The following is a 21,796-nucleotide window of genomic DNA, read 5'->3' on the forward strand; positions in this document are numbered from 1 at the left end:
ACTAGGTTTTGCAGTTTGTACTAATTGTTTTGAGAAATGCATTAACTTTTGTGCAAATGTAAATAGTGTTGTGAGAAATGCACCAAAGCAACTGAGAAAAACTGTAATAAAGGGACTAAGCTGAAAAAAAAATGAATGAATGAGTTTATCAAGACAAACTTTGAGTTTTAGATAGACAAACAGACACACAGAAAAACAAACAGACATACGGATGGATGGACGGATGGATGGACTTGCTGCTAACATGAATTAGCATGTATGACTCTTAAAGTTCAATAAAAGTTGCAGAGAGATAGATAGATGATAGACAGAGACAGACAGACAGACAGACAGACAGACAGACAGACAGACAGACAGACAGACAGACAGACAGACAGACAGACAGACAGACAGACAGACAGACAGACAGACAGACAGACAGACAGATAGATAGATAGATAGATAGATAGATAGATAGATAGATAGATAGATAAACTTGCTGCTAACATGAATTAGCATGTATTACTCTTAAAGTTCAATAAATGTTGCAGATGGATGGATAGATGGATGGAAAATTGAACATGCTGCTGGCATGAATTAGCACGTTGCTAATATGATTCTTTGAATTGCTAGTTTAATAAATGGTGTAAAAATATTTTTTTGCTTTTATATAGTGGGCAAATCCTGAATCTTAAATTCAGAAATATTCAGAAATTGCGAGAAAAAGCCCAGAAAGTGTTCTTGAAATTATAACCCACGCCAGCAATTTCATATGACTACTACATTTTTTGTGTATCCCCTATTATACGTTTTGATGAGATGATGCTTCTATATTCTTTATTCTTTCATCTTAACAATGAACCTAGTCACGAATCTCATTACCAACCCCAGTGAAAAGCAGACTTATTTAGCCATCATTTCATCACACACACACACACAAAACACTGCAACAACAACCTGAGGAACATAAAAGCAGGAAAGTCACCTTGAGTAACGGTGTGAAGTCGAACCTCACCAGCTTTAACATGACAGGCTGTGAAACAAACAGACAGACTATTAGAGAGTCAGAAAAGCCCATCAACACATGGAATAAAATGATGGAGGACACTTTTTCTTACGGTTTGACACCCATGCTGGGAGGAAGATACAGACGCAACATGAAGTTATCCTACATCTGTCCTCTGCGGGCGTCAGTGGATGGATGACTCAGGTGGAGATGGGTTTGTTTTGGGGGAAGGTGGATGATGATGATGATGATGATGAAGAAGGAATAACCATCTGGATCAAGGACACACATATGGTACTATCAAGTCAAGCATGGAATATTAATACTGTTTTCCCAACCTTTTTTGTCTTAGGTATCCCCTAGACCAGTGTTTCTCAAACACGTTCCTGGAGGACCACCAACACTGTTTTGGATGTCACACCCATTAAAGGTCTTTCAGTCTCTGCTAATGAGCTGATGATGTGAATCAGGTGTGTTTGGATAAAGAAAATGTGTAGAGCTGATGCTCCTCCAGGAACGTGGTTAAAAAACACTGCCCTAGACCCCATTAAGGCATAGTTCAATTAAAAATGACCATTTACGCTGCATTTATTCTTTATTAAATTGATTGTAAATATATGATATATGATTTTTTTTCTGCTGAATCCAAAAGAACATCTTTTGTTGGTAACCAAACAGTCTATTGTAGCCATTGACCTCCAAACAACGATGACTGTCATTGGGCACCATTAACTGTTTAGTTGCCATCCGAATATCTTCTTTTGTGTACAGCAAGAAAGAAGCTCATAGAGATTTGAACAGGTGAATTTAAGGGAAAATATTGAAAATATATTTTTTTGTAAATTATCCTTTTAAAGTACAACTTCACTGACATTAAACATATTTTAGTTTGCAAGTATTATTATAGGCGAAGCAGTGGCGCAGTAGGTAGTGCTGTCGCCTCACAGCAAGAAGGTCGCTGGGTCACTGGTTCGAGCCTCGGCTCAGTAGGCGTTTCTGTGTGGAGTTTGCATGTTCTCCCTGCGTTCGCGTGGGTTTCCTCTGGGTGCTCCAGTTTCCCCCACAGTCCAAAGACATGCGGTACAGGTGAATTGGGTAGGCTAAATTGTCCGTAGTGTATAAGTGTCTGGATGTTTCCCAGAGATGGGTTGCGGCTGGAAGGGCATCTGCTGCGTAAAAACTAGCTGGATAAGTTGGCGGTTCAATCCGCTGTGGCGACCCTGGATTAATAAAGGGACTCAGCCGACAAGAAAATGAATGAATGAAACTATTATTATAAATAATTCAAACCGAGCAAAAAGGACTCACCGAGCAACTTTTTCTATCTTGACTCTGTTTATCTTTAACTTTAGCAATATTAATTTGTTTTGAATGACATGATTGAAAAAAATATGAAAATCCATTATGAATTGTGTTACGTAAATCAACAATGCATTTGTTCGTCTTTGGCTAGCATGAATCAGCATGTTGTTAGCATGCTAATTGAATTTCAGAAATAGAATCAGTTAGGATTTAGCTAATATGAAAGAGCATGCCAAATTAAATAATATGAATTATTCAAAAAAAATAATCACAAGGCATAAATGATGAAAATTTGACATGAAACAAATGGGAAAATCGTACTACATGAATATGGATCAGAAAGATCCACAATACTCAGGCCTGTATCCAGTAAAAGAGGTGGTTCTTTTTTCTCCAAAAGTGGACTTTGGTTTATTTCTCAGATCCGAATTGCAATTCTCAAAACTACCTGTTTAATCCTCACATCATTGTGTCACTTGTGCACATCAGAAAAGCAGTTTCTCATTCCTTTAAACAAGTTGTAAATGCTTGAGTATATCCATGCAAATGATCATGTGAAATTCTCTGATGTTTCCTTCATTATCAATGGCGTATGTCATGTTGATCAAAATGTATTATTTTGGTCTCTGTCTGAATAGTCTCACCACCCACAACATTTAATCATTTGTTCATGGTAGAAGTCTTTACATGTAAAATGCTTGAACAAGTTGTCTTAATATTTTGTAATTATGCATTTTCTATATATATTTCCATTGGACCTTTTTTTCTAAATCTGTCTAAAATTGGTAAATTTCTTGCAGGTCAATCTTGGTTTTGTCTAATAATAGTGCATCTAAAGGGATGTTGTCCTATGTTCAATTTGTACTTTTGTTTAGTTTTTTTTTATTTGTGTTATTCAGTGCTGTCATTTATTTCTGTTTCACAATAACAGGATCAGTCAACAAATTACAGTACAAACAACAAAAAAATAAATAAAAAAACTATTTGAAAGTTTACATCAGAACAACCCTCCATACACTGTTATGACAGCAGGACTTGTCATTCTGATGGCACTAACACACTCATTGACACAGAAATTTAGTTTTGACAGATGAACTAAGGATTTTGAGTCTCTTGCATGGTCAAAATCCTTAGTTCATATTTCAAACCTAAATAGATTTTGAGCTTAGGCTTTTGCATGGTGTTTTCCTATTTGTTACAGGTTGTTTTGAGAAATGCGCTTACTGTTTTGCAAATTTCAATTCTGATCTGAGAAATATACCAAGCGATTGAAAAAAAAAATGTAATTATGAGATTTAATCACTGCTTTTAGTGACATTTAAAGCACTACTTTCAGCTATATTAGCTTTTCAGATAGTCATCACAACCAAAAAATTCCTAAAGATTTAGAAAAAAACATATTGAATACAAACATATTAGGTCATATATCAATAACAAACAGACCAGTACATTTAACTTTCCTCAGTCAGAATTTGGCCATTTGAATAAAAAAAAAACCACACAATTATGTAGAGATTCAAAATGTTTCTAGCCTCTCTTGTAAAAAAGTACTTTTGAAAATTCATGGATAACAACAAAAGCCAAATTAGTGTTCAAATTAATTCTAATATGAGCCACTAATGGTGCTTCACACCTTTTTATTGCTCATTTTTATTTCAAGAATAAGCTGCAAGATTTATAATAAAAGTTACTTGTAAAATATTTTCTATATTAAAGGGCATCAATTTTAACTCTTTTTTAGGACTAAAGATAAGCCTTTTTTGTCTACAGAATGTGCCTGTAAAGTAAAACACCCATCAGATTATTTGTTGGGATTTTCTGCTCTGAACACTATGTAGCTGTTTTTGTTGCCTGTGCCTTTAATGCTGGTTCTTCCCGACCACTGTTCCCATGTGCCTGTCAAAGTGACTCTATCTCTGCCTCAGATAAACAGACAGACATGAAGGAAGCAGATCTCACGTAACGTTTGTGAGAAATACAACAGTAAGACCTTTCCCAATGATTATTTGATGTGTTTGTTGTAGAGCTAATTCAAGTCTTTCTGCGATGATAAGGGATGAGAGAATCTCGCCTCAAAATGGGAGGGATTTGGATCTTATTTTAACGTAAGGAAATAAAAAAAAAAAAGAGATTTATTGTGTTTATATCATCCCAATATGTATGTGGACACAACATCCACACACAGATCTGTCCAAACAGCCTACAAAAGATCATTTTCATCATAGGTGCCCTTTAAATAACAATACAGTAGGTCAGTAGAGAAAGATGACCTCACTTACGTCAGATTCTTATGTTTTCTTGCACAGCTGGATGTTGTTTGCATTGGCCAAAACTGATCAGCTGAAGTCACACCAAAGCGACAGGCAACAGATCATTCAACATTGTTTTGAAGCCTTTTTCGATGGGTTATTTTCACTATTTATGATGGCATAGCAGTCCAAACAACCCCTGGCTACAGGCCTGATACTGCATGATACACAAACAGGTCTTCTTATATCAAAAGTCCAGACAGGTCATGCAGTGAAGTAAGAGGTGTTATGAATCTGTAAGAATCTCTGGAGCTGTTTGATGCCCTTGATGGAAAGTAAAGCGAGCATCCGGAGCGACAGCAGCCCAATGTGGGTCAGTCCAGCACAAACACGCCTGCTGTAGGGTACAGATGTCCCTCCAATGACTGACTCCGGATTACTTCCCTGTTTTCACTTCCAGTTTGCGGCTTATTCTGGGCGCATGAGGGCTGATCTGAGGTCAGGCCTGTGAGGCGCGCTTTAGGGTTCTCCTTGGCAAGTCCTTAGTGGCCGCTGAATGCAGTGATAGACGAGGCGGGGGAGCGAGGGAGTCAGTGCAGCATCCCAGCCTTTTCTATTCCTTTTCTTTCCCTCTTTTTTCAATGCAAAAGCACCTGCAATCTACATCGCTCTTCTCTGACCTCGCTGTGCAAATTCAAACGTGCACACACACACACACACACACACACCTGCAGTGCTTCAGCAGAATCAGGGTTGTTTTTGCAGGATCTTGCTTCTTCGTCTGTTTTGCTGTTTGTCGAAGCTAAAATAAGCAAGTGAAGTGGATTATTTCTGCCCTGTCAGCTTCAACAATTGTAAATATTGTGGTTTCTAAACCAAGTAAGTACAAAGTATTTATATAGCATTCTCAGAAAAAGAAGTCACAAAGTGCTTTATAGTACAAAAAAACAGGTTAAAATCAAGTAAAAATACACTGTAAAAATGCTGGATTCCAAACATTTCCTTCATGCTGTCCCAACTCAAATCGATTGAGTTAACTTATTCTTTCATTCATTTTCTTTTCGGGTTAGTCCCTTTATTTATCTGGGGTCGCCACAGCGGAATGAACCGCCAACTTATCCAGCATGTTTTACGCATGCCCTTCCAGCTGCAACCCATCACTGGGAAATACCCATGCACTCTCATTCACACATACACTACGGCCAATTTTAGCTTACTCAATTCACCTATAGCGCATGTTTTTGGACTTGTGCTGGAAACTGGAGCACCCGGAGGACGCAAACACAGGGAGAACAAAATGCCAACTGACCCAGCCGAGGCTTAAACCAGCGACCTTCTTGCTGTGAGGCAACAGCACTACTTACTGCACCCCTGCATCACCGTTAACTTAATCATTTTTACAAATGTAAGTAGATCGAACATAAAATAATGAAATTGTCCCTAAAAACCCTCAAGAATTCACTTGTTTGAACTCATTTTACATAAGTTGTTTGAACTAGCAGCAAAAGTCCTGCTTTGAGTATACCACAAAAACGTCTAACTAGCCCGCCATACTGTTGATTAAAAGCTTATCTAAACCCTGCTGAAAAATCCAGCTTAAACCAGCCTAGGCTGGTTCGTTGGTTTTAGCTGGTCGACCAGGCTGGTTTTAGAGGGGTTTTGGCCATTTCCAGGCTGGTTTCCAGCTATTTCCAGCTTGGTCTTAGCTGGTAAGGCTGGAAAATGACCAGCCAAATCCAGCTTGACCAGCCTGGTTTAAGCTGGATATAGCTGGTTTTGGCTGGACTCCCAGCTTGGCTAGGCTGGTCAAGCTGGTTTTAGCTGGTCATCTCCCAGCCTAACCAGCTAAGACCAGGCTGGAAATGGCTGGAAACCAGCCTGGAAGTGGCCAAAACCCCTCTAAAACCAGCCTGGTCGACCAGCTAAAACCAGCCAACCAGCCTAGGCTGGTTTAGGCTGGATTTTTCAGCAGGGAAGAGATGTGTCTTTAAATGTTTATTTATTTATTTTTTTTAAGTTTAACAGACTGGAGTTCCTAGTGCTGTCGAGGGAGAGTTATAGCCTTGAAGCTTTGGTCACCTTTGTCTTAAGATTCTGGGAATTCTGTTATGGGAATAGTTAAAAGATCTCGGACGGAAAAGCTCTATAGGACCAGCCACAGGAGTGTGCATGGAAAAGTAAAACCAATGCCTTCTGACTCCTGCCTGTCATTGGTCGATGAAACGATAATGTATAATTGTGCATAATTGCACATTTAATATTCTATAAATTTTTAAATTACATATTTATATACACACACACACCCACACATATATAGACAGACAGACAGACAGACAGACAGACAGACATACAGACAGACAGACAGACAGACAGACAGACAGACAGACAGACAGACAGACAGACAGACAGACAGACAGACAGACAGACAGACAGACAGATAGATAGATAGATAGATAGATAGATAGATAGATAGATAGATAGATAGATAGATAGATAGATAGATAGATAGATAGATAGATACTTGGACTAGAAACAAGAAACTTTTTTTTTGCAAAAATCTCAATTTAATATTTATTATTCAATAAATGTTTAAATGACATACTTACATATATACATACATACATACAGTTGAGGTCAGAAGTATTTGCCTCTCTTTGAGTTTTATTTTCTTTTTTTAAATATTTCCCAAATGATGTTTAACAGAACAAGGAAATGTTCACAGTATGTCAGATAATATTTTTTTCTTATTTGTTTTATTTTGGCTAGAATAAAAGCAGTTTTTATTTTAAAAAATAAAAATTTTAAGGACAAAATTATTAGCCCATTTAAGCTATATATTTTCGATAGTCTACAGAACAAACCATCATTAAACAATAACTTGCCTAATTACCGTATCCGGCCTAGTTAACCTAATTAGCCTAGTTAAGCCTATAAATGTCACTTTAAGCTGTATAGAAGTGTCTTGAAAAATATCTAGTCAAATATTATTTACTGGCATCATGACAAAGATAAAATAAATCAGTGATTAGAAATGAGTTATTAAAACTATTATGATTAGAAATGTGTTGGAAAAAAAATGTCTCCGTTAAACATAAATTGGGGGGAAAAATAAACAAGGGGGCTGATAATTCTTACTTCAACTGTGTATATATATTTATATATATATTTATATATATTTTCCCAGTTTATGTTTAACAGACATTTTTTCAACACATTTCTTAACATAATAGTTTTAATAACTATTACATCTATAACTATAACTTTTAATAACTCGTTTCTAATAACTGATTATGTTATTTGCAATGATGACAGTAAACAATATTTGACTAGATATTTTTCAAGACACTTCTATACAGCTTAAAGTGACATGTAAAGGCTTAACTAGGTTAATTAGGTTAACTAGGCAGGTTAGGGTAATTAGGAAAGTTATTGTATATGATGGTGTGTTCTGTAGACTATCGGAAAAAAAAATTGCTTAAAGAGCTAATAATTTTGACCATAAAAATAAAAACCGCTTTTATTCTAGATGAAATAAAATAAGACTTTCTCCAGAAGAAAAAAAATATTATCATACTGTGAAAATTTCCTTGCTCTGTTAAACATCATATGAATCATCATTTAAAAAAGAAAACAATTCAAAGGGGGCTAATAATTCCAACTTCAACTGTATATATTACATACATAATTAGAGGAGAGCGGTGATGAAAGTAACAAAAGCCGAATTTCAAAGGTTAATGTTTTAGACAAAAATATATGTTTGCTGTGGATTCTAACTCATAGTGCTCTATCAAAATCAGGTGTTACTTTGTATCAGTGTAGCATATCTTTCAGCTTAGTCCCTTTATTAATCTGGGGTCGCCACAGCAGAATGAACCGCCAACTTATCCAGCATATGTTTTAGGCAGCGGATGGCCTTCCAGCTGCAACCCATCACTGGGAAACACACTTATTCAAACACATACACAACGGACAATTTAGCCTACCCAATTCACCTATAATAGGAAACCAGAGCACCCAGAGGAAACCCACACCAACATGGGGAGAACATTCAAACTCCACACAGACATGTCAACTGACCCAGCCAGGGCTCAAACCAACAACCTTCTTGCTGTACTAATCACTGAGCCATCGTGTCGCCCTCTCTTATTTTTTCACATTCAAACTTTCCATATTAAGTTCATATAATTTTTTTTTTAACAAATAGACTACTGTGTTGAACAACTTACCCCTGCAACAGACAAATCTTTCACTGACTGTCAGGAAATAAAAGCAGACATGAACCTGTGTGTGTGTGTGTGTGTGTGTTCGCCTTGAGTGTTTGTTTGGTCAAGCATCGGCTCTCTCTCTCCCTCGTGCACGCGCAGATATCTGCACAGCTGTGACCCACATAGCGGACAAGACAGGTGCTGCTGCTCGGCCGGGCAGGTGGTCATCCTGTGGGTGGAGGAACTGTCCTGACAGACACACTCACAGATGGCGCAGGAGCTCTGAAGAACAAACTCAAAGTTCATCTGCGGGGCTTTGAGGACACACAGATCTGACGCTCGGAGAGTTGGATGCGGGATGACAGAAAGAGGCTACACGAGGACACAAATACAGGTCCGGAGTGTTTACTCGTTTCCTCAACACAGCGACATTTGCGGCAGCGACACTTGCTGGACAAACACTGGAACAACAACAACAACAAAACCAGTAAAAGAAAAACAAAACAGAAAATTCATTCCACTTAGAGTGTAAAACTGTCATATAGAAGATAAAAAGCATTAATTAATGTCTTCGTTTAATCCTGGACTTACTTAAAGTCAAGTAATATCGAATTCACAGGTTTTTACTACACATTTACTGACCTATTATCTTCTGGAGGACGAAACCTGCAAAACAATAAAAAAATAAATAAATATGCAAATAAATAAATAAAATAATTTAAAAATCCACAAATTCCTGCATAAATAAATATATAAATAGTGTGGGCAGATTAATAAATAAATTACACATATGTTGGGGAATAAGAAAATGCTAAACTGAAAGTAGATTTTTCCCCTTTCACACCGCACTATCAATTATTTATATAATTTTTTATGCAACAATTTGTAGATTGATGTATGCATTTATTTATTTGTGTATTTATTGTTTCATTTATGCAGGAGTTTGTGTATATATTTATTTATTATTCATGTAGGAGTTTGTGTATTTATTTATTATTCACTTATTTTTTTATTTGTGTATTTATTTATTTATTGTTTTATTGATGGATGCATTTGTGTATTTATTTATTGTTTTATTTATGCAAGAGTTTGTGTATATATTTATTCATTTATTTGCGTATTTATTTATTGTTTTATTTATACAGTTTGTGTATTTATTCACTCATTTATTTGCATATTTATTGTTTTAGTTATGTAGGAGTTTGTGTATTTATTTGTTTATTTATTCTTTTTATTTATGTGTGTATTTTTTTTTAAACATGACAATGAGTTCACTGTTCTCAAATGGCCTCTATATCACCAGATCTCAAGCTGAAAATCTGCAGCAACTGTGTGATGCTATCAAGTCAATATGGACCAAAATCTCTAAGAAATATTTCCAGTAACTTGCTGAATCTATTTCAAGAATGATTAGGGCAGTTCTGAAGGCAAAAGTGGGTCCACTGGGTCCTGGTACTAGTAGGTGTACCTAATAAAGTGGCCGGTGAGTGTATATACCAGAAGAGGGACATCGAGTCTCGTATTGTGGATCAGTGTGCAGCTAGCGGTGATAATACAGCAGTGTTTCAACATGGAGAGCTAAAGATCAGTCCCGCAGGACAGAGGCTTAATCACTCTCCCTCTCAGACTTCCAGAGGCTCAGAGAGAGTGAGTGAGAGAGAGATGGAGGGAGGGAAGAGGGAGATGAGGGCGGCAGGGGCCTTGTTAATGCTAAATGTCTGATGTGGCTGAGATTGATCTCACAGCAGGTGTCAAAGGCCTTAAGAGCTGCACACAAACAGGCAAATCTCCATGAGCCACACTCTCCATGACATCACGGAGACAGAAGAGCTCTTATTGGACAGAGTCCACACGAGACTCCACCAATACATGCATCAATTCTAAATATATTTGAATAATTGTTTATTTATTAAATATACAGTTGAAGTCAGAATTATTAAACCCCATTTGAATTTTTTGTTCTTTTTTTAAATATTTCCCAAATGATGTTTAACAGCAAGGAAATTTTCACAGTATGTCTGATAATATTTTTTCTTCAAGAGCTAGAATGCGAAAGAATTTTTCACAATATTTCCTATAATATTTTTTCTTCTGGAGAAAGTCTATTTGTTTGATTTCGGCTAAAATAAACATGTTTTTTAATTTTTAAAAACAAATTTAAGGTCAATATAATTCGCCCTCTTAAGCTATATTTTTAAAATCATCATTATACAATGACTTACTTGCCTAACTAACCTAATTAACCTAGTTAAACCTTTAAATTGCACTTTAAGCTGAATACTAGAGGCTTGAAAAATATCCAGTAAAATATCATGTACTGTTGTCATGACAAAGATAGTTATTAAACATTAGTCATTAAAACTATCAGCTGTTTAGAAAAAATTGTGTTTAAAAAAATCTTTCCGTTAAACAGAATTAACAGAGGCTAATAATTCAGGAGGGCTAATAACTCTGACTTCAACTGTAATGTAATACAATATAGTATATTTATGTATGTACATTAGGTACCAACGTCAACTTATCTTCAACACAAAACTGAATCTAACAGAATAACTTGGATAACTATATCCAACCTAATGCATAAGGGAAATTTTGCCTTCAGAAATGCCTTAATTCTTCGTGGCATAGATTCAAAAAGGTACTGGAAATATTCCTCAGAGATTTTGGTCCATATTGACATGATAGCATAACGCAGTACCTGCAGATTTGTCGGCTGCACATCCTTAACACAAATCTTCAATTCCACCACATCCCAAAGCTGCTCTGTTGGATTGAGATCTGCACTGTGGAGGGCATTGGAGTACTGTGAACTCATTGTCATGTTCAAGAAACCAGTCTAAGATGATTCGCGCTTTGTGACATGGCGTGTTATCCTGCTGGAAGTAGCCATCAGAAGATGGGTACACTGTGGACATAAAAGGATGAACATGGTCAGCAACAATACTTAGGTAGGCTGTGGCATTGACACAATGCTCAATTGGTACTAATGAGCCAAAAATGTGTCAAGAAAATATCCCCCACACAATTACACCCCCACCACCAGCCTGAACCATGAATACAAGGAAGAATGGGTCCAAATTTTGACTTTACCATCTGAATGTCACAGCAGAAAATGAGACTTATCAGACCAGACAACGTTTTTCCAATCTTCCATTGTGAAATTTTGGTGTGATTTGTAGCCTCAGTTTCCTGTTCTTAGCTGACAGGAGTGGTACCCGGTGTGGTCTTCTGCTGCTGTAGCCCATCTGCCTCAAGGTTGGATGTGAGAGATGCTCTTCTGCATACCTCGGCTGTAACATATATCATCACGACCATAACTACATGTCTAAATGCATTAAGTTGCTGCCATGGGATTGGCTGATTAGAAATTTGCATAAACGGGCAGTTAGACAGGTGTACCTAATAAAGTGGCCAGTGAATGTACATAGACAGACACACAAACATCACATTTTGTAGATTATTAAATGGTTCAATATTAATATACAGATAATGAAAAACAATCTGAGCTTCTTATTTGCTCCAACATCAAAGCAATATACTACTTCAGTGTAATATAGTGTTATTGTCACACTGAGCGTGAGGTTATGAAGGCCTTTCCTGCTCTCTCTAAAAATACTGCTGTCTCAGTGGAAAAGGCAGATATTGACTTATTACACGGGAAGTTCAAGAAAGCCTTTTAATGAACAGAACTACAGCAGAGAGGCTGGAAAATAAGAAGCAGGCAGTTCCCTTCTTATCAAATAAAAACCCGTAAATTTACCCGAATGCAAATTTCTGTCATATGTTTAAGCTTAAAAAAATTTTAAGCTGAATCAAATTAACCTTATGAGTCTGTTGAACTTAATTTAAATTGATTTAAAACAGCTTATACAATTAATTTAGAACATGAATAACTTAGTTTAATAAGTTACAATGAACTAAAAACATGTTGTCATGACTAATTGATCATATGATTGTTTTACAGTGTAACAGTGATTTGCAACTTGATAATCAAAGGTTAATGACAGTATTAAGGGAGAGAAGGTGCTTTTATTCTAGAGAGAATCTAATTGGACGAAGATCTGAAGTGCAAGATGAGTCATCAACATTTTTTCCTTTTTCTCCGATAGTAAAAAAAAAACTAGATTTGTTTGTATGTGCACAAATAGTTTGTTTTCTTTTAATAACCTACAAGCATACAAGCAACCTTTATATATGCTTGACACCATAAAACACAATCGCATCAGTGTGTGTCAGAAATTAAGCAATACAGACATGACAACAAACACTCCTGAAGCTTATGCGCCTGAGCAGATATCGCTTTTAATCAGGTCTATGATGGAGAAAGAGAGTGAGTGAATGAGAAACCAGGACTATGAGATGGTTGAGAGACTGCAGCTGCTGGCCTGTAATATTCCTGCTCTTACAATTTTACATCTGAATTGGCAGGTTACTGTGAATTAAAAAAAAAAAACATGCATTATAATATTTGATTTTGATTGGTCTGTTGTGACATTCATGTGTGTATAAATGTCCATCGTTTATAGTACACTGAATAACATACATCATCCAGGTATTAGAGACTGTTCTCATACAAACACAGCTGCTGCCATCTTGTGTCTTTTGTTATCCATGTTTGAAAATGAAATCAAAGGCTTCAGCATTAAAATACTATTATGCAATTAATGTGTTTTGTACACTGTAGTGGATTAAAGAAAAATAAACATGAGATCTGAAAATCAATAACTTTTTTCGTATACAAAAACATTAAATGTTGAAATATTTTTGCTGCTTGTTCAAATTACTTATTAAAATAAGCTAAACAACACAATTTGTAAGATTAATTTGAGGACAACTTAATTGTTTTATGTTCAATCCACTTCCATTTGTTAAATTAATTGAATTATTGTTTGGATAACATGAATGAATCATGTGGAACCCTGCACTTTTTATTACAGTGTAGTAAGTGGTATCACTGCACCATATCGCTAAAATGTTTGTATATTTCAATGTGGTCATGTAATTGGCCCATGAAAATTTCCTGTTTGTTATCAAACTATTACTGTAAAAAGAAGCAATTTAATCATAACCTTATGTTAAAACAGCTCTCATTGCATTATTAATCAATATGAGGCCCTTTTTAGATTCTCAGGAGCTATAGAAAAAATAAAAATAAAAAGTAAAACAGGAAGTATGTTGTGACTATTGTTTTTGTTTACATCCCTCAAAATGGTCTATAACTTTACAATTTTAAGGATAAAAATGCCTTGTGTATCTTTAAATGCAAATGAGCTGCTTTTCTCCACCCTTTTCGAGAAGAGTGCGGTGCCTTTACAGCTTGCAGACTCCAACAACAAAAACATTGAAGTTTAAACTGCTGATATCTGGGTTTAATTTCAGTGCCAGATAAAAAATAAGTAACAGATCAGTATTGTGAATAACTAGACTTTGTACTGTCAATTTGCAGATAACTTTCCTCCTCAAATACCAACTTAAATACATTTTTTTTTTAAAGTATATAAACCATTAATGGACTAGTTCAGGGGTTCTTAACCTTTTTTACTTCGAGGCCCACCTCCTTCTGCAAAATATTTTGAAAGCCCACCTGTCTGACCTTTTCTTCTAAACTGATTGTCTCGGGAAAATGCTGGTTTTAAACTTTGATTTATTAGCAAGAAATTTATTTTGCCTTCTACTATTATTCTCTAGTTTTTCTACACCATAATAATATATATTCATTTAAAAAAACACAGTTTCAAAACTCCTGAATTCATTCAGTTATTCTTTACAATTGCCGAGTATTTGGGCGTTTTCTTCAATAAATGAACAATTGTCCTATTGATTGTTTTGTCTTATTGATAGTTTGTGAATCAACTGACTTGTGCAGCTCTGATGCAGTATGAGTCGCAGACGTGAAGCACTTGGAGGCTGAGTATTAAAACTCTAATCAACATTACCTTTACATTTGTGTGACGGGTTGCTTTATACAACTGAGAATGTAGTCCTCGTTAACGTGCAGTGGTTGGAAGTTTAACCCACGTTTATGTCTGTATTTAACAGTGAGACAAATCACAGAACATGGGAAATTTCATTACTTCGATCATTTTAATTTGACATATTTAATAATTAATCAAATAATTATAGTAGAATATTTAAGTCAACCTATTCCGTTGATGGCTGATTTTCAGTAATATATTCTAAATTCTAGTAATGTTTATTATTCACTTAATATAATCAAAAATAGTTTTCTTAAAAAATATTCCACAAAAGGTGAAATTAACATTCATTTGAAATATAATTCTAAAACATTTTGAACAAAATCACTATAGACAGTCAATTAATTTAATCCATCGCTGCTTAATCAGTTTACTTCAAAATAAAACTTACTGATCCCAGACTATTGCACAATAGAGCAGGTGGTGTTTAACATTGCAAGTGTAATACTATTATGCAAAAAAAAAAAAAAAAAAAAAAAAAAAAAAAAAAAAAAAAAAAGAGGATTTACTGCTATTGACCTGATTATTTAATGCTGATGTGCCATCGTTTTTGCGATTGTTTTAGAATTTCCAATTCTGTTGCCTATGGGAGAAATGACTAGGAATGATAAATGGTAGAAAACGGTCAAACTACTCACTCTATAAACAAGTGTGTTCATGACTATACAGACAAAGCAGAACAATATAATAAGAAAATATCACTTTGCAACTTTAAGCAGCCTAACGAGCTGTTTTTAATGTCTAAAAATGAATTTAAGTAAATAAAACCCAAAAGTCTCGTACATAAAAAAAATAAGGTCAATTAAATCTCTAAAAGTGAACAACCACACCTTTAATGCAAGCGTCACATCACATCACTGCCCCTGAAGTCCGGCTCATTTACTTACGTAACACAGCTTAAGGTTAATTTTAGAAAAGTCTGACGCTCTAGACATGGCCTGTGCTTTGAGCTGAGATTAAGAGATGAGTGCAAAAGTCATTTCTCATGAAACATATACAGTTGTAGTCAGAATTATTATCCCCCCTGTTTATTTTATTACCCAATTTCTGTTTAACGGAGAGAAGATTTCTTTACCACATTTCTAAACATGATAGTTTTAATAATTCATTTCTAATGACTGATTTATTTTCCCTTTGCCATGATGACAGTAAATAATATTTCACTAGACGTTTTTCAAGACACTTCTATACAGCTTAGTGGCATGTAAAATAGAAATTTAAATTAAGGGTTTTGGGTTTGGGATTTTTAACTAATGTGAATTAGGCCTGTCACAATATAGATTTTTTTTTTTTTTGTTGTTGTATGATATATTGCACCGAAATATATTCTGATAAACAATATTATTGTCATTGTCAACCATTTTATGCCACTCATTATATAATACCAGAATGACAATATAATAGCATCACAATGCAAGTACACTCTTTCAAAGAACACATCATATTTCACTCTTAAAAATATTTCATTTAATTAGTCATTTTAACAATTTTATATAAATAATTGGAATCAGAATGTGAAAACGCATATCCTAAATAAATAGTAATTGTTAAAGAAGTGTGAAGTAAAAAGTAACAGAGGCTGCGATATCTGCTACCAAATCTATTTTCAGTTGTCAGACACCCACATGAAAAAGCAATTTATAGTAAATACTACAGTGTTTTTTTTTTATTTTACTGACATTGACACCTCCAATAGAGATAAATATGTTGCACAATGAGCTAAAATGCACACTTGGTTTTTATGTATGGAGAATAAATATTGCATCACCAAAAATGATTGTGGTCATGTCCATGTGGGAAGTTGATATGAGGAGTTCAGAAGCAAAACCCTCTAAAACCATCAGACCTCTTTTCTTGTAATTGAGCATTTTCTATCAGGCTCCTCAGATTACGTTCAGAAGTTTTAATTTACAGGTAATAAAAAGGCTATTAGCTAATAAATAAAATCACTTTCTTTTAAAATGTCACTTTAGACAATCCTTTGGTTTTTACCAAAGTTGATTTTTCCTTTGCGTCAAAACCAGCTAAATCCACTTCTGCTTTGTTTTGCAAAACCCTCTAAATCCACCTATTGGGACAAGACAGTGTAAATTAATCAATGAAATGAGTCAAGTGAGTGCATTAACATTAAATTGACATTAATAAAATATGAATCTGCTGTCATTTCTGATATAAGATTTAGATTTAATGCAAGTAGAACAATGTAAACATTGCAAACATTGTAAACTAAACTTAGATTCAAATAAACGTAGTGTGAATAATGTATGTGTTGTGCAGTGTCCGTTAATATAAAAAGCTTATCAGACATATGAGTAATATGAAGTACTAAAAATAATGTAAAGTTTAATACATTAGATTTATCCTTTGTAAAAAATAGCTTAAAATAGCAAATAAAACACAAGGTGGGCTACTGGGTTATTCATTCATTCAAGCTGTTATTCATTTATTCTCACCATACTCAAGGTCTTGCCCTTTTTTTCCTTCTAGTTTATCCTGATAGGATCTATGTGGGATATAAGAATAGAATCTTAACTTCGTCTTTTGTGAAGCGAAGTTGTCGTTTAATGTATAGTAAATCACACTCATTCTAAGTAGCGTCGCTGCGCAAAAATACGTTATGAATGCATGTTACACTTCGGACTGTACAGTGTGTTTTCTTTATCTTATAATGCACAGAGTTTTGAGGTATTCATTTGCCATTCACTAACAGTAGGACAGGTGTATGCAGTTCATCGAACTCCATCTAAACTGAAAGCTGAATAATAACGTCTCCTCATAAAAGCCAGCATATCAGCGCACCATTACATTGAAAACATATGATTCGATTGCCGCCATCAGATTGGTTCTCGGGACATAGCGGCTTTTGCTGTTGAAGGCAAGTGGCGTTTAGAGGCTTTTGCCAACAAACTGTTAATTCTGATTGGGCTGACGCTGCGATTTAGATGATTTGAAGCAAAACTATTTGTTGAACTTGTACTACGTGCCAAAAGCATTCGCTCAATGTCATTAGCTCATTTTGGCAGAAGTGGAGTTTAGCAGCTTTTGCATCTGAACTCCTCATACATGGATTAATGTAACAGACCTAATGTGAATTGCTCCAACAACTTCTGACATTTCACTCTAACAATTCACTATTTCTTCAAAGGGACTTTGGAGTCAATCGATGAATAGATATAGGCATTTATTTGCAGTCAGGAGGCATGGATAAAACAGGAAGACAACTCAAAATCATTAAGTCTATGGCCATTAAAAACACATATGGGTTAGAGACAAACACTGAAAAAAGAAAACCTCAAAGGCCGATCCCTCAGTTCTAAAGAGAACTTCACCAGGATGCACCTCCAAAAACACACACACACACACACACACCTCTATATAAAAGAGCTCTGCAATATCGGACAAAGATATACTTCAGAAAGGACCAAGTAAAAGACTCGCCCACACATCATGTGCAGTTCACTTAAAGATTCAACAAAGCACGCTAGCTTGACATCATTTTTAAAATGTGATTTTTAATTCTGTACATGTAATAAATGTGATGACAAGGTATTTAGTGTTGATTGCTTTTAAGGTCACAATCCCGCATGTGCTTGACGTCACTCGTTTGAGAAAAAAAAAAGGGGTTAGAAAGGGTCAGTTTCTAAATGAGTCCCACACTTCACTCATTCAGCACAGGCTTCCATTGCACAAAGATGAATAATACTCCAGAGCAGAATAAAAATGCACCTGCCCCAGAACCACAAACCTTCAGAGTCAGATCATACTATGAAATCATAACTGATACATAACCAAGCAAATACAGGTTACTAACAGACCGTACAGTAAAGAACCAAACAAAAACTTAAAAAAGGGAAATGCCAGCCCGATTCTGTAATATATGCCCAATTACTGAAGGATCTTGACAATCCGCAACTCCCTGTAGAAATCCATATTCCTCATCAGGACCTAGAAATGACACTAACGTACCAGTTTTAAGCATATCTGTTTCTAATGCAGAATGAGGGTGATGGAGGAGAAATAAGAGAGATAATATTCCTCCCAGGCTCTTGAACAGCTTTCCCTCTATTTGTTTAAAGATAAGTCGATGCATAGAATTTTTATATTGAATGTGTTCTCAGAGTAAAAGACATTTCCAATGATTAACAGCACACTTCAAGCTCCCACAGAGTCCGCTAGGTTTTTCGCACACATTAAAAAGGTGAAAATGACAACAGCTGGACGTAATTGACAGAATAACGGACCCAAAAGAAGAGAGGATCAATAAGGCCAAGGTTGAGAGAGGGAAATCAAAGAGGGAAACTGAAGCTAAGCAGAAAGAAATACAAATAACTGGACATGAATATATTTTGTTCTAAAACATCTTTCCATTCACACTGGAATAAAGATAAGGGACTTCATTTCACTGTATTCGGAGTAGCTCTAGATTTATCTTTGATGCTAGATTAGATAATGGTCATCTAGAGACCATTAATCAGTGCTAGTGTTTCTCACAGAACACCCAGTACAATCAACATCGACGTTCACAGTCAAACACACTCTTAAAACCCGCTAGCAGTTAATTTCATAATGCGGTTTAAGCCCTAATTGTGGTTTCACATCCTGATCCCAGATCAGCTGTAGAGCAGTAATAACAGCACATCTCACTCTCTATCACACACACACACAGTCTCACAAGCCTGTCATCAAAAGAAAGGGAGAAGGTCTGGTCAAAACTCCCACCACTAAAACCAAAAGAACAGTGTGATCTGACGGAGCAACATTAATTCCGTTAGAGGTGGCGTCATCCTCAAGAGTCACGGCGGATGAGATTATATTTGAGGAAGAGAAGATGATGGGCAAAGGGGGTTTTGTTTATTATGTTAAATAAAAAGTTAAAGCGCTTCTGAGTACAGAGCTGAGGAGGAGGAGGAGAGAGGGGACCTGACACTCAGCTCAGGAGCTGACGAATCTCCTTGTGCATGTGACACAGGAAGTCCACATAAGACGCTCCACCGTTGTTGCTCTTATCCTCTACTAGGAAGTGCTTGAAGATCAGCTCCAGCTTGTCTTCCTGCTTCACCACCATGAGCTGAAAGAAAACAAGAGGGTCGATTCATACATTCTTAAATTGTAAATTAGTGGAAGAAACAATAAACAGCAGACATGTAATAAAATCTAATTTATTCATTTACTTTTTCTTTCAGAACTCAAGCACCATTGACAGTAGAGCATTTTTATTATACAACGCATACTGTTTTAGTTACAAATGTGCCTGGTAACCACACTATACCAGCATCTTCAAAACAGAAAAATAAAGTATTTTGAAAATGCTAAAGACTTTGGGTGTGATGAGACGCTTACTCCATGAGACGAGATGAGACTAGATTTGGTTCACGAGAACGAGACAAGATTTTTTACAGTATTTTTAAGAAATCTTTAATGATGAAATACATAAATGGAAAGTATTTTATTAAACTGAAAATGTATGAAAAATTACAAAACTATTAAATCAAGTTATGATTAATGTTATTTTACTTCTATTTTAACTAATTCTATGCAGTAAAGGACATGCAAACACTGCAAAATATTTGCTAATATATGAGTGGAAAATAGATTTTTATTCAACTGAAAATAAGAAATAAAATTTAGGTGCTTTTTTAAATCAACTTGTAATGAATGTTATTTTACATTTATTTTAATGAATTATGCCATAAAGGACATGCAAACACTGCTAAATATTTAGCTATAAACTCCACTGACTGGCTTCTTCCCTGCACAATTTCACGTAAGAATCAAACTTCTTTCCACAAATTATTATTTTTTTTGTTTAAATGTATGTAATCACGTCATTTTTGGTTTTTAATTTTTCAACAGTTTCACTTTCATTCAGCAACAGTGTAAACTTTATAACCTCATTCACATCACCCTTGCTACGTTGTTCACGTTTTTAACAATCAAATGAAAATGATAAGGAACTGCCTATTTTCATTTTGAATTTAACTTAGCAGACACCAAAAATGTTGAGGCGTCGTGTAGCTAGATATTTATATGACCGTCATCTTCACTGTATGCATATTCATAACAAAACAGAGGCGATAACATTACTGCCTCCTTTTTATTTTCATTAAAAACATGAAACATACCCTCTCTTTTGCTGAATATCAGTTTTAATATTCAATAATGGCCATTATAAAAGTATAACATACAATAAGTTTAAACATTATAGAAAATAAATGCAAGCAATCAATCAAATGTGCTGAATCAGTGTACGAGGTTACATTAATTGATATATTAACTTATCTTTGAGCTCAGCCAAAATACATTCCCTGAGAACAAGCAATAGGTTCAAAAGACCAAAGTCGGGAAATATGTCTTTAGATATAGACAACAAGATGAATTAAATATCACTTTTAACAAATATAGTGAGATTAGAGTCTTGTGTGTGTGGTCACGTGATGTGCTTTTTCAGCAGTATAATGTGGATGGGGAGCTTTTCAGAAACGCTGGGTGAAACGCCAGAGTGGACGTGGATCGTTTTCATTCTAAAACGCCTTTTAAAACTAACACATTAATGTAAACAGGGCCTAAATTTCTTTTCAATTGCTATTTTTTTGTTTAAATGACAACTTAAAACTTTTATTTTGTTCATTTACGTGGTCCTTCCTCTTTTCATAGCGCTGATTAATTACCGACTGAACATTAATCTGGACTGAGAACTACTTTCTGTTTTCGCTATCCCTATGCCAAGCATAAATCCTGGATTATCGTATGACTTCATATTGCTAAAGCTTGCATTACTTTGCTACCAATAAAATCACTGCACTGAAGAGTAAAAAAGGAACACAAGTCACCCAAGCAAACGAAATTTTCAGTTCTGCAAGAGCATAATATCAAGCCGTGACGTATTTACCTTCATGTATCGTGAGCGCTGTGCCCTGATGGACTCGATAATCTCCTTCAGTCTCTTTGAAAAAGGATTATCCAAAGCCGGCAGAGAGGTCTAAACCAGCAAAACACACACAAAAAAAATTGCCAATGTGCGCATAATATTTAAAAAAAACATACAGCATGCAAAACTAGTTCAAGAGTCCTGGGTTAAAT

At 35.4% G+C, this 21,796-nt stretch overlaps 1 protein-coding gene and 1 long non-coding RNA gene across 11 annotated transcripts in view; both read right to left on the reverse strand.

The window, feature by feature from the left end:
• Positions 1–953: 953 nt before the first annotated feature.
• On the reverse strand, positions 954–9,101 carry LOC147834525 (uncharacterized). 3 transcript variants are annotated; one of them, XR_015504453.1, is made up of 4 exons: positions 8,763–8,878; positions 5,265–5,338; positions 1,098–1,257; positions 954–1,012 (listed from the first exon to the last, which is right to left on the reverse strand). It is a non-coding gene; the product is annotated as an uncharacterized LOC147834525 (long non-coding RNA). The 3 variants fall into 3 exon arrangements; XR_015504452.1 differs by lacking the exons at positions 5,265–5,338; positions 8,763–8,878 and adding an exon at positions 9,008–9,101; XR_015504454.1 differs by lacking the exon at positions 5,265–5,338 and having other exon boundaries at positions 8,763–9,101.
• Positions 9,102–17,878: 8,777 nt separating this feature from the next.
• Positions 17,879–21,796, reverse strand: part of sec24c (SEC24 homolog C, COPII coat complex component) — a 40,810-nt gene continuing 36,892 nt past the window's right edge. For 5 of the 8 annotated variants that reach the window (NM_001441567.1, NM_001441566.1, NM_001441565.1 and 2 more), the window contains 2 exon segments: positions 17,881–19,784; positions 21,606–21,695. In NM_001441567.1, the coding sequence (NP_001428496.1) occupies positions 19,644–19,784; positions 21,606–21,695 (231 nt within the window). In that variant the 3' untranslated portion in view covers positions 17,881–19,643. 8 annotated transcript variants of the gene reach the window in all.

Source organism: Danio rerio, chromosome 12 (genome assembly GCF_052040795.2).
Source record: "Danio rerio strain M-AB ecotype USA chromosome 12, GRCz13ab, whole genome shotgun sequence".
Lineage (NCBI taxonomy): Eukaryota > Metazoa > Chordata > Actinopteri > Cypriniformes > Danionidae > Danio > Danio rerio.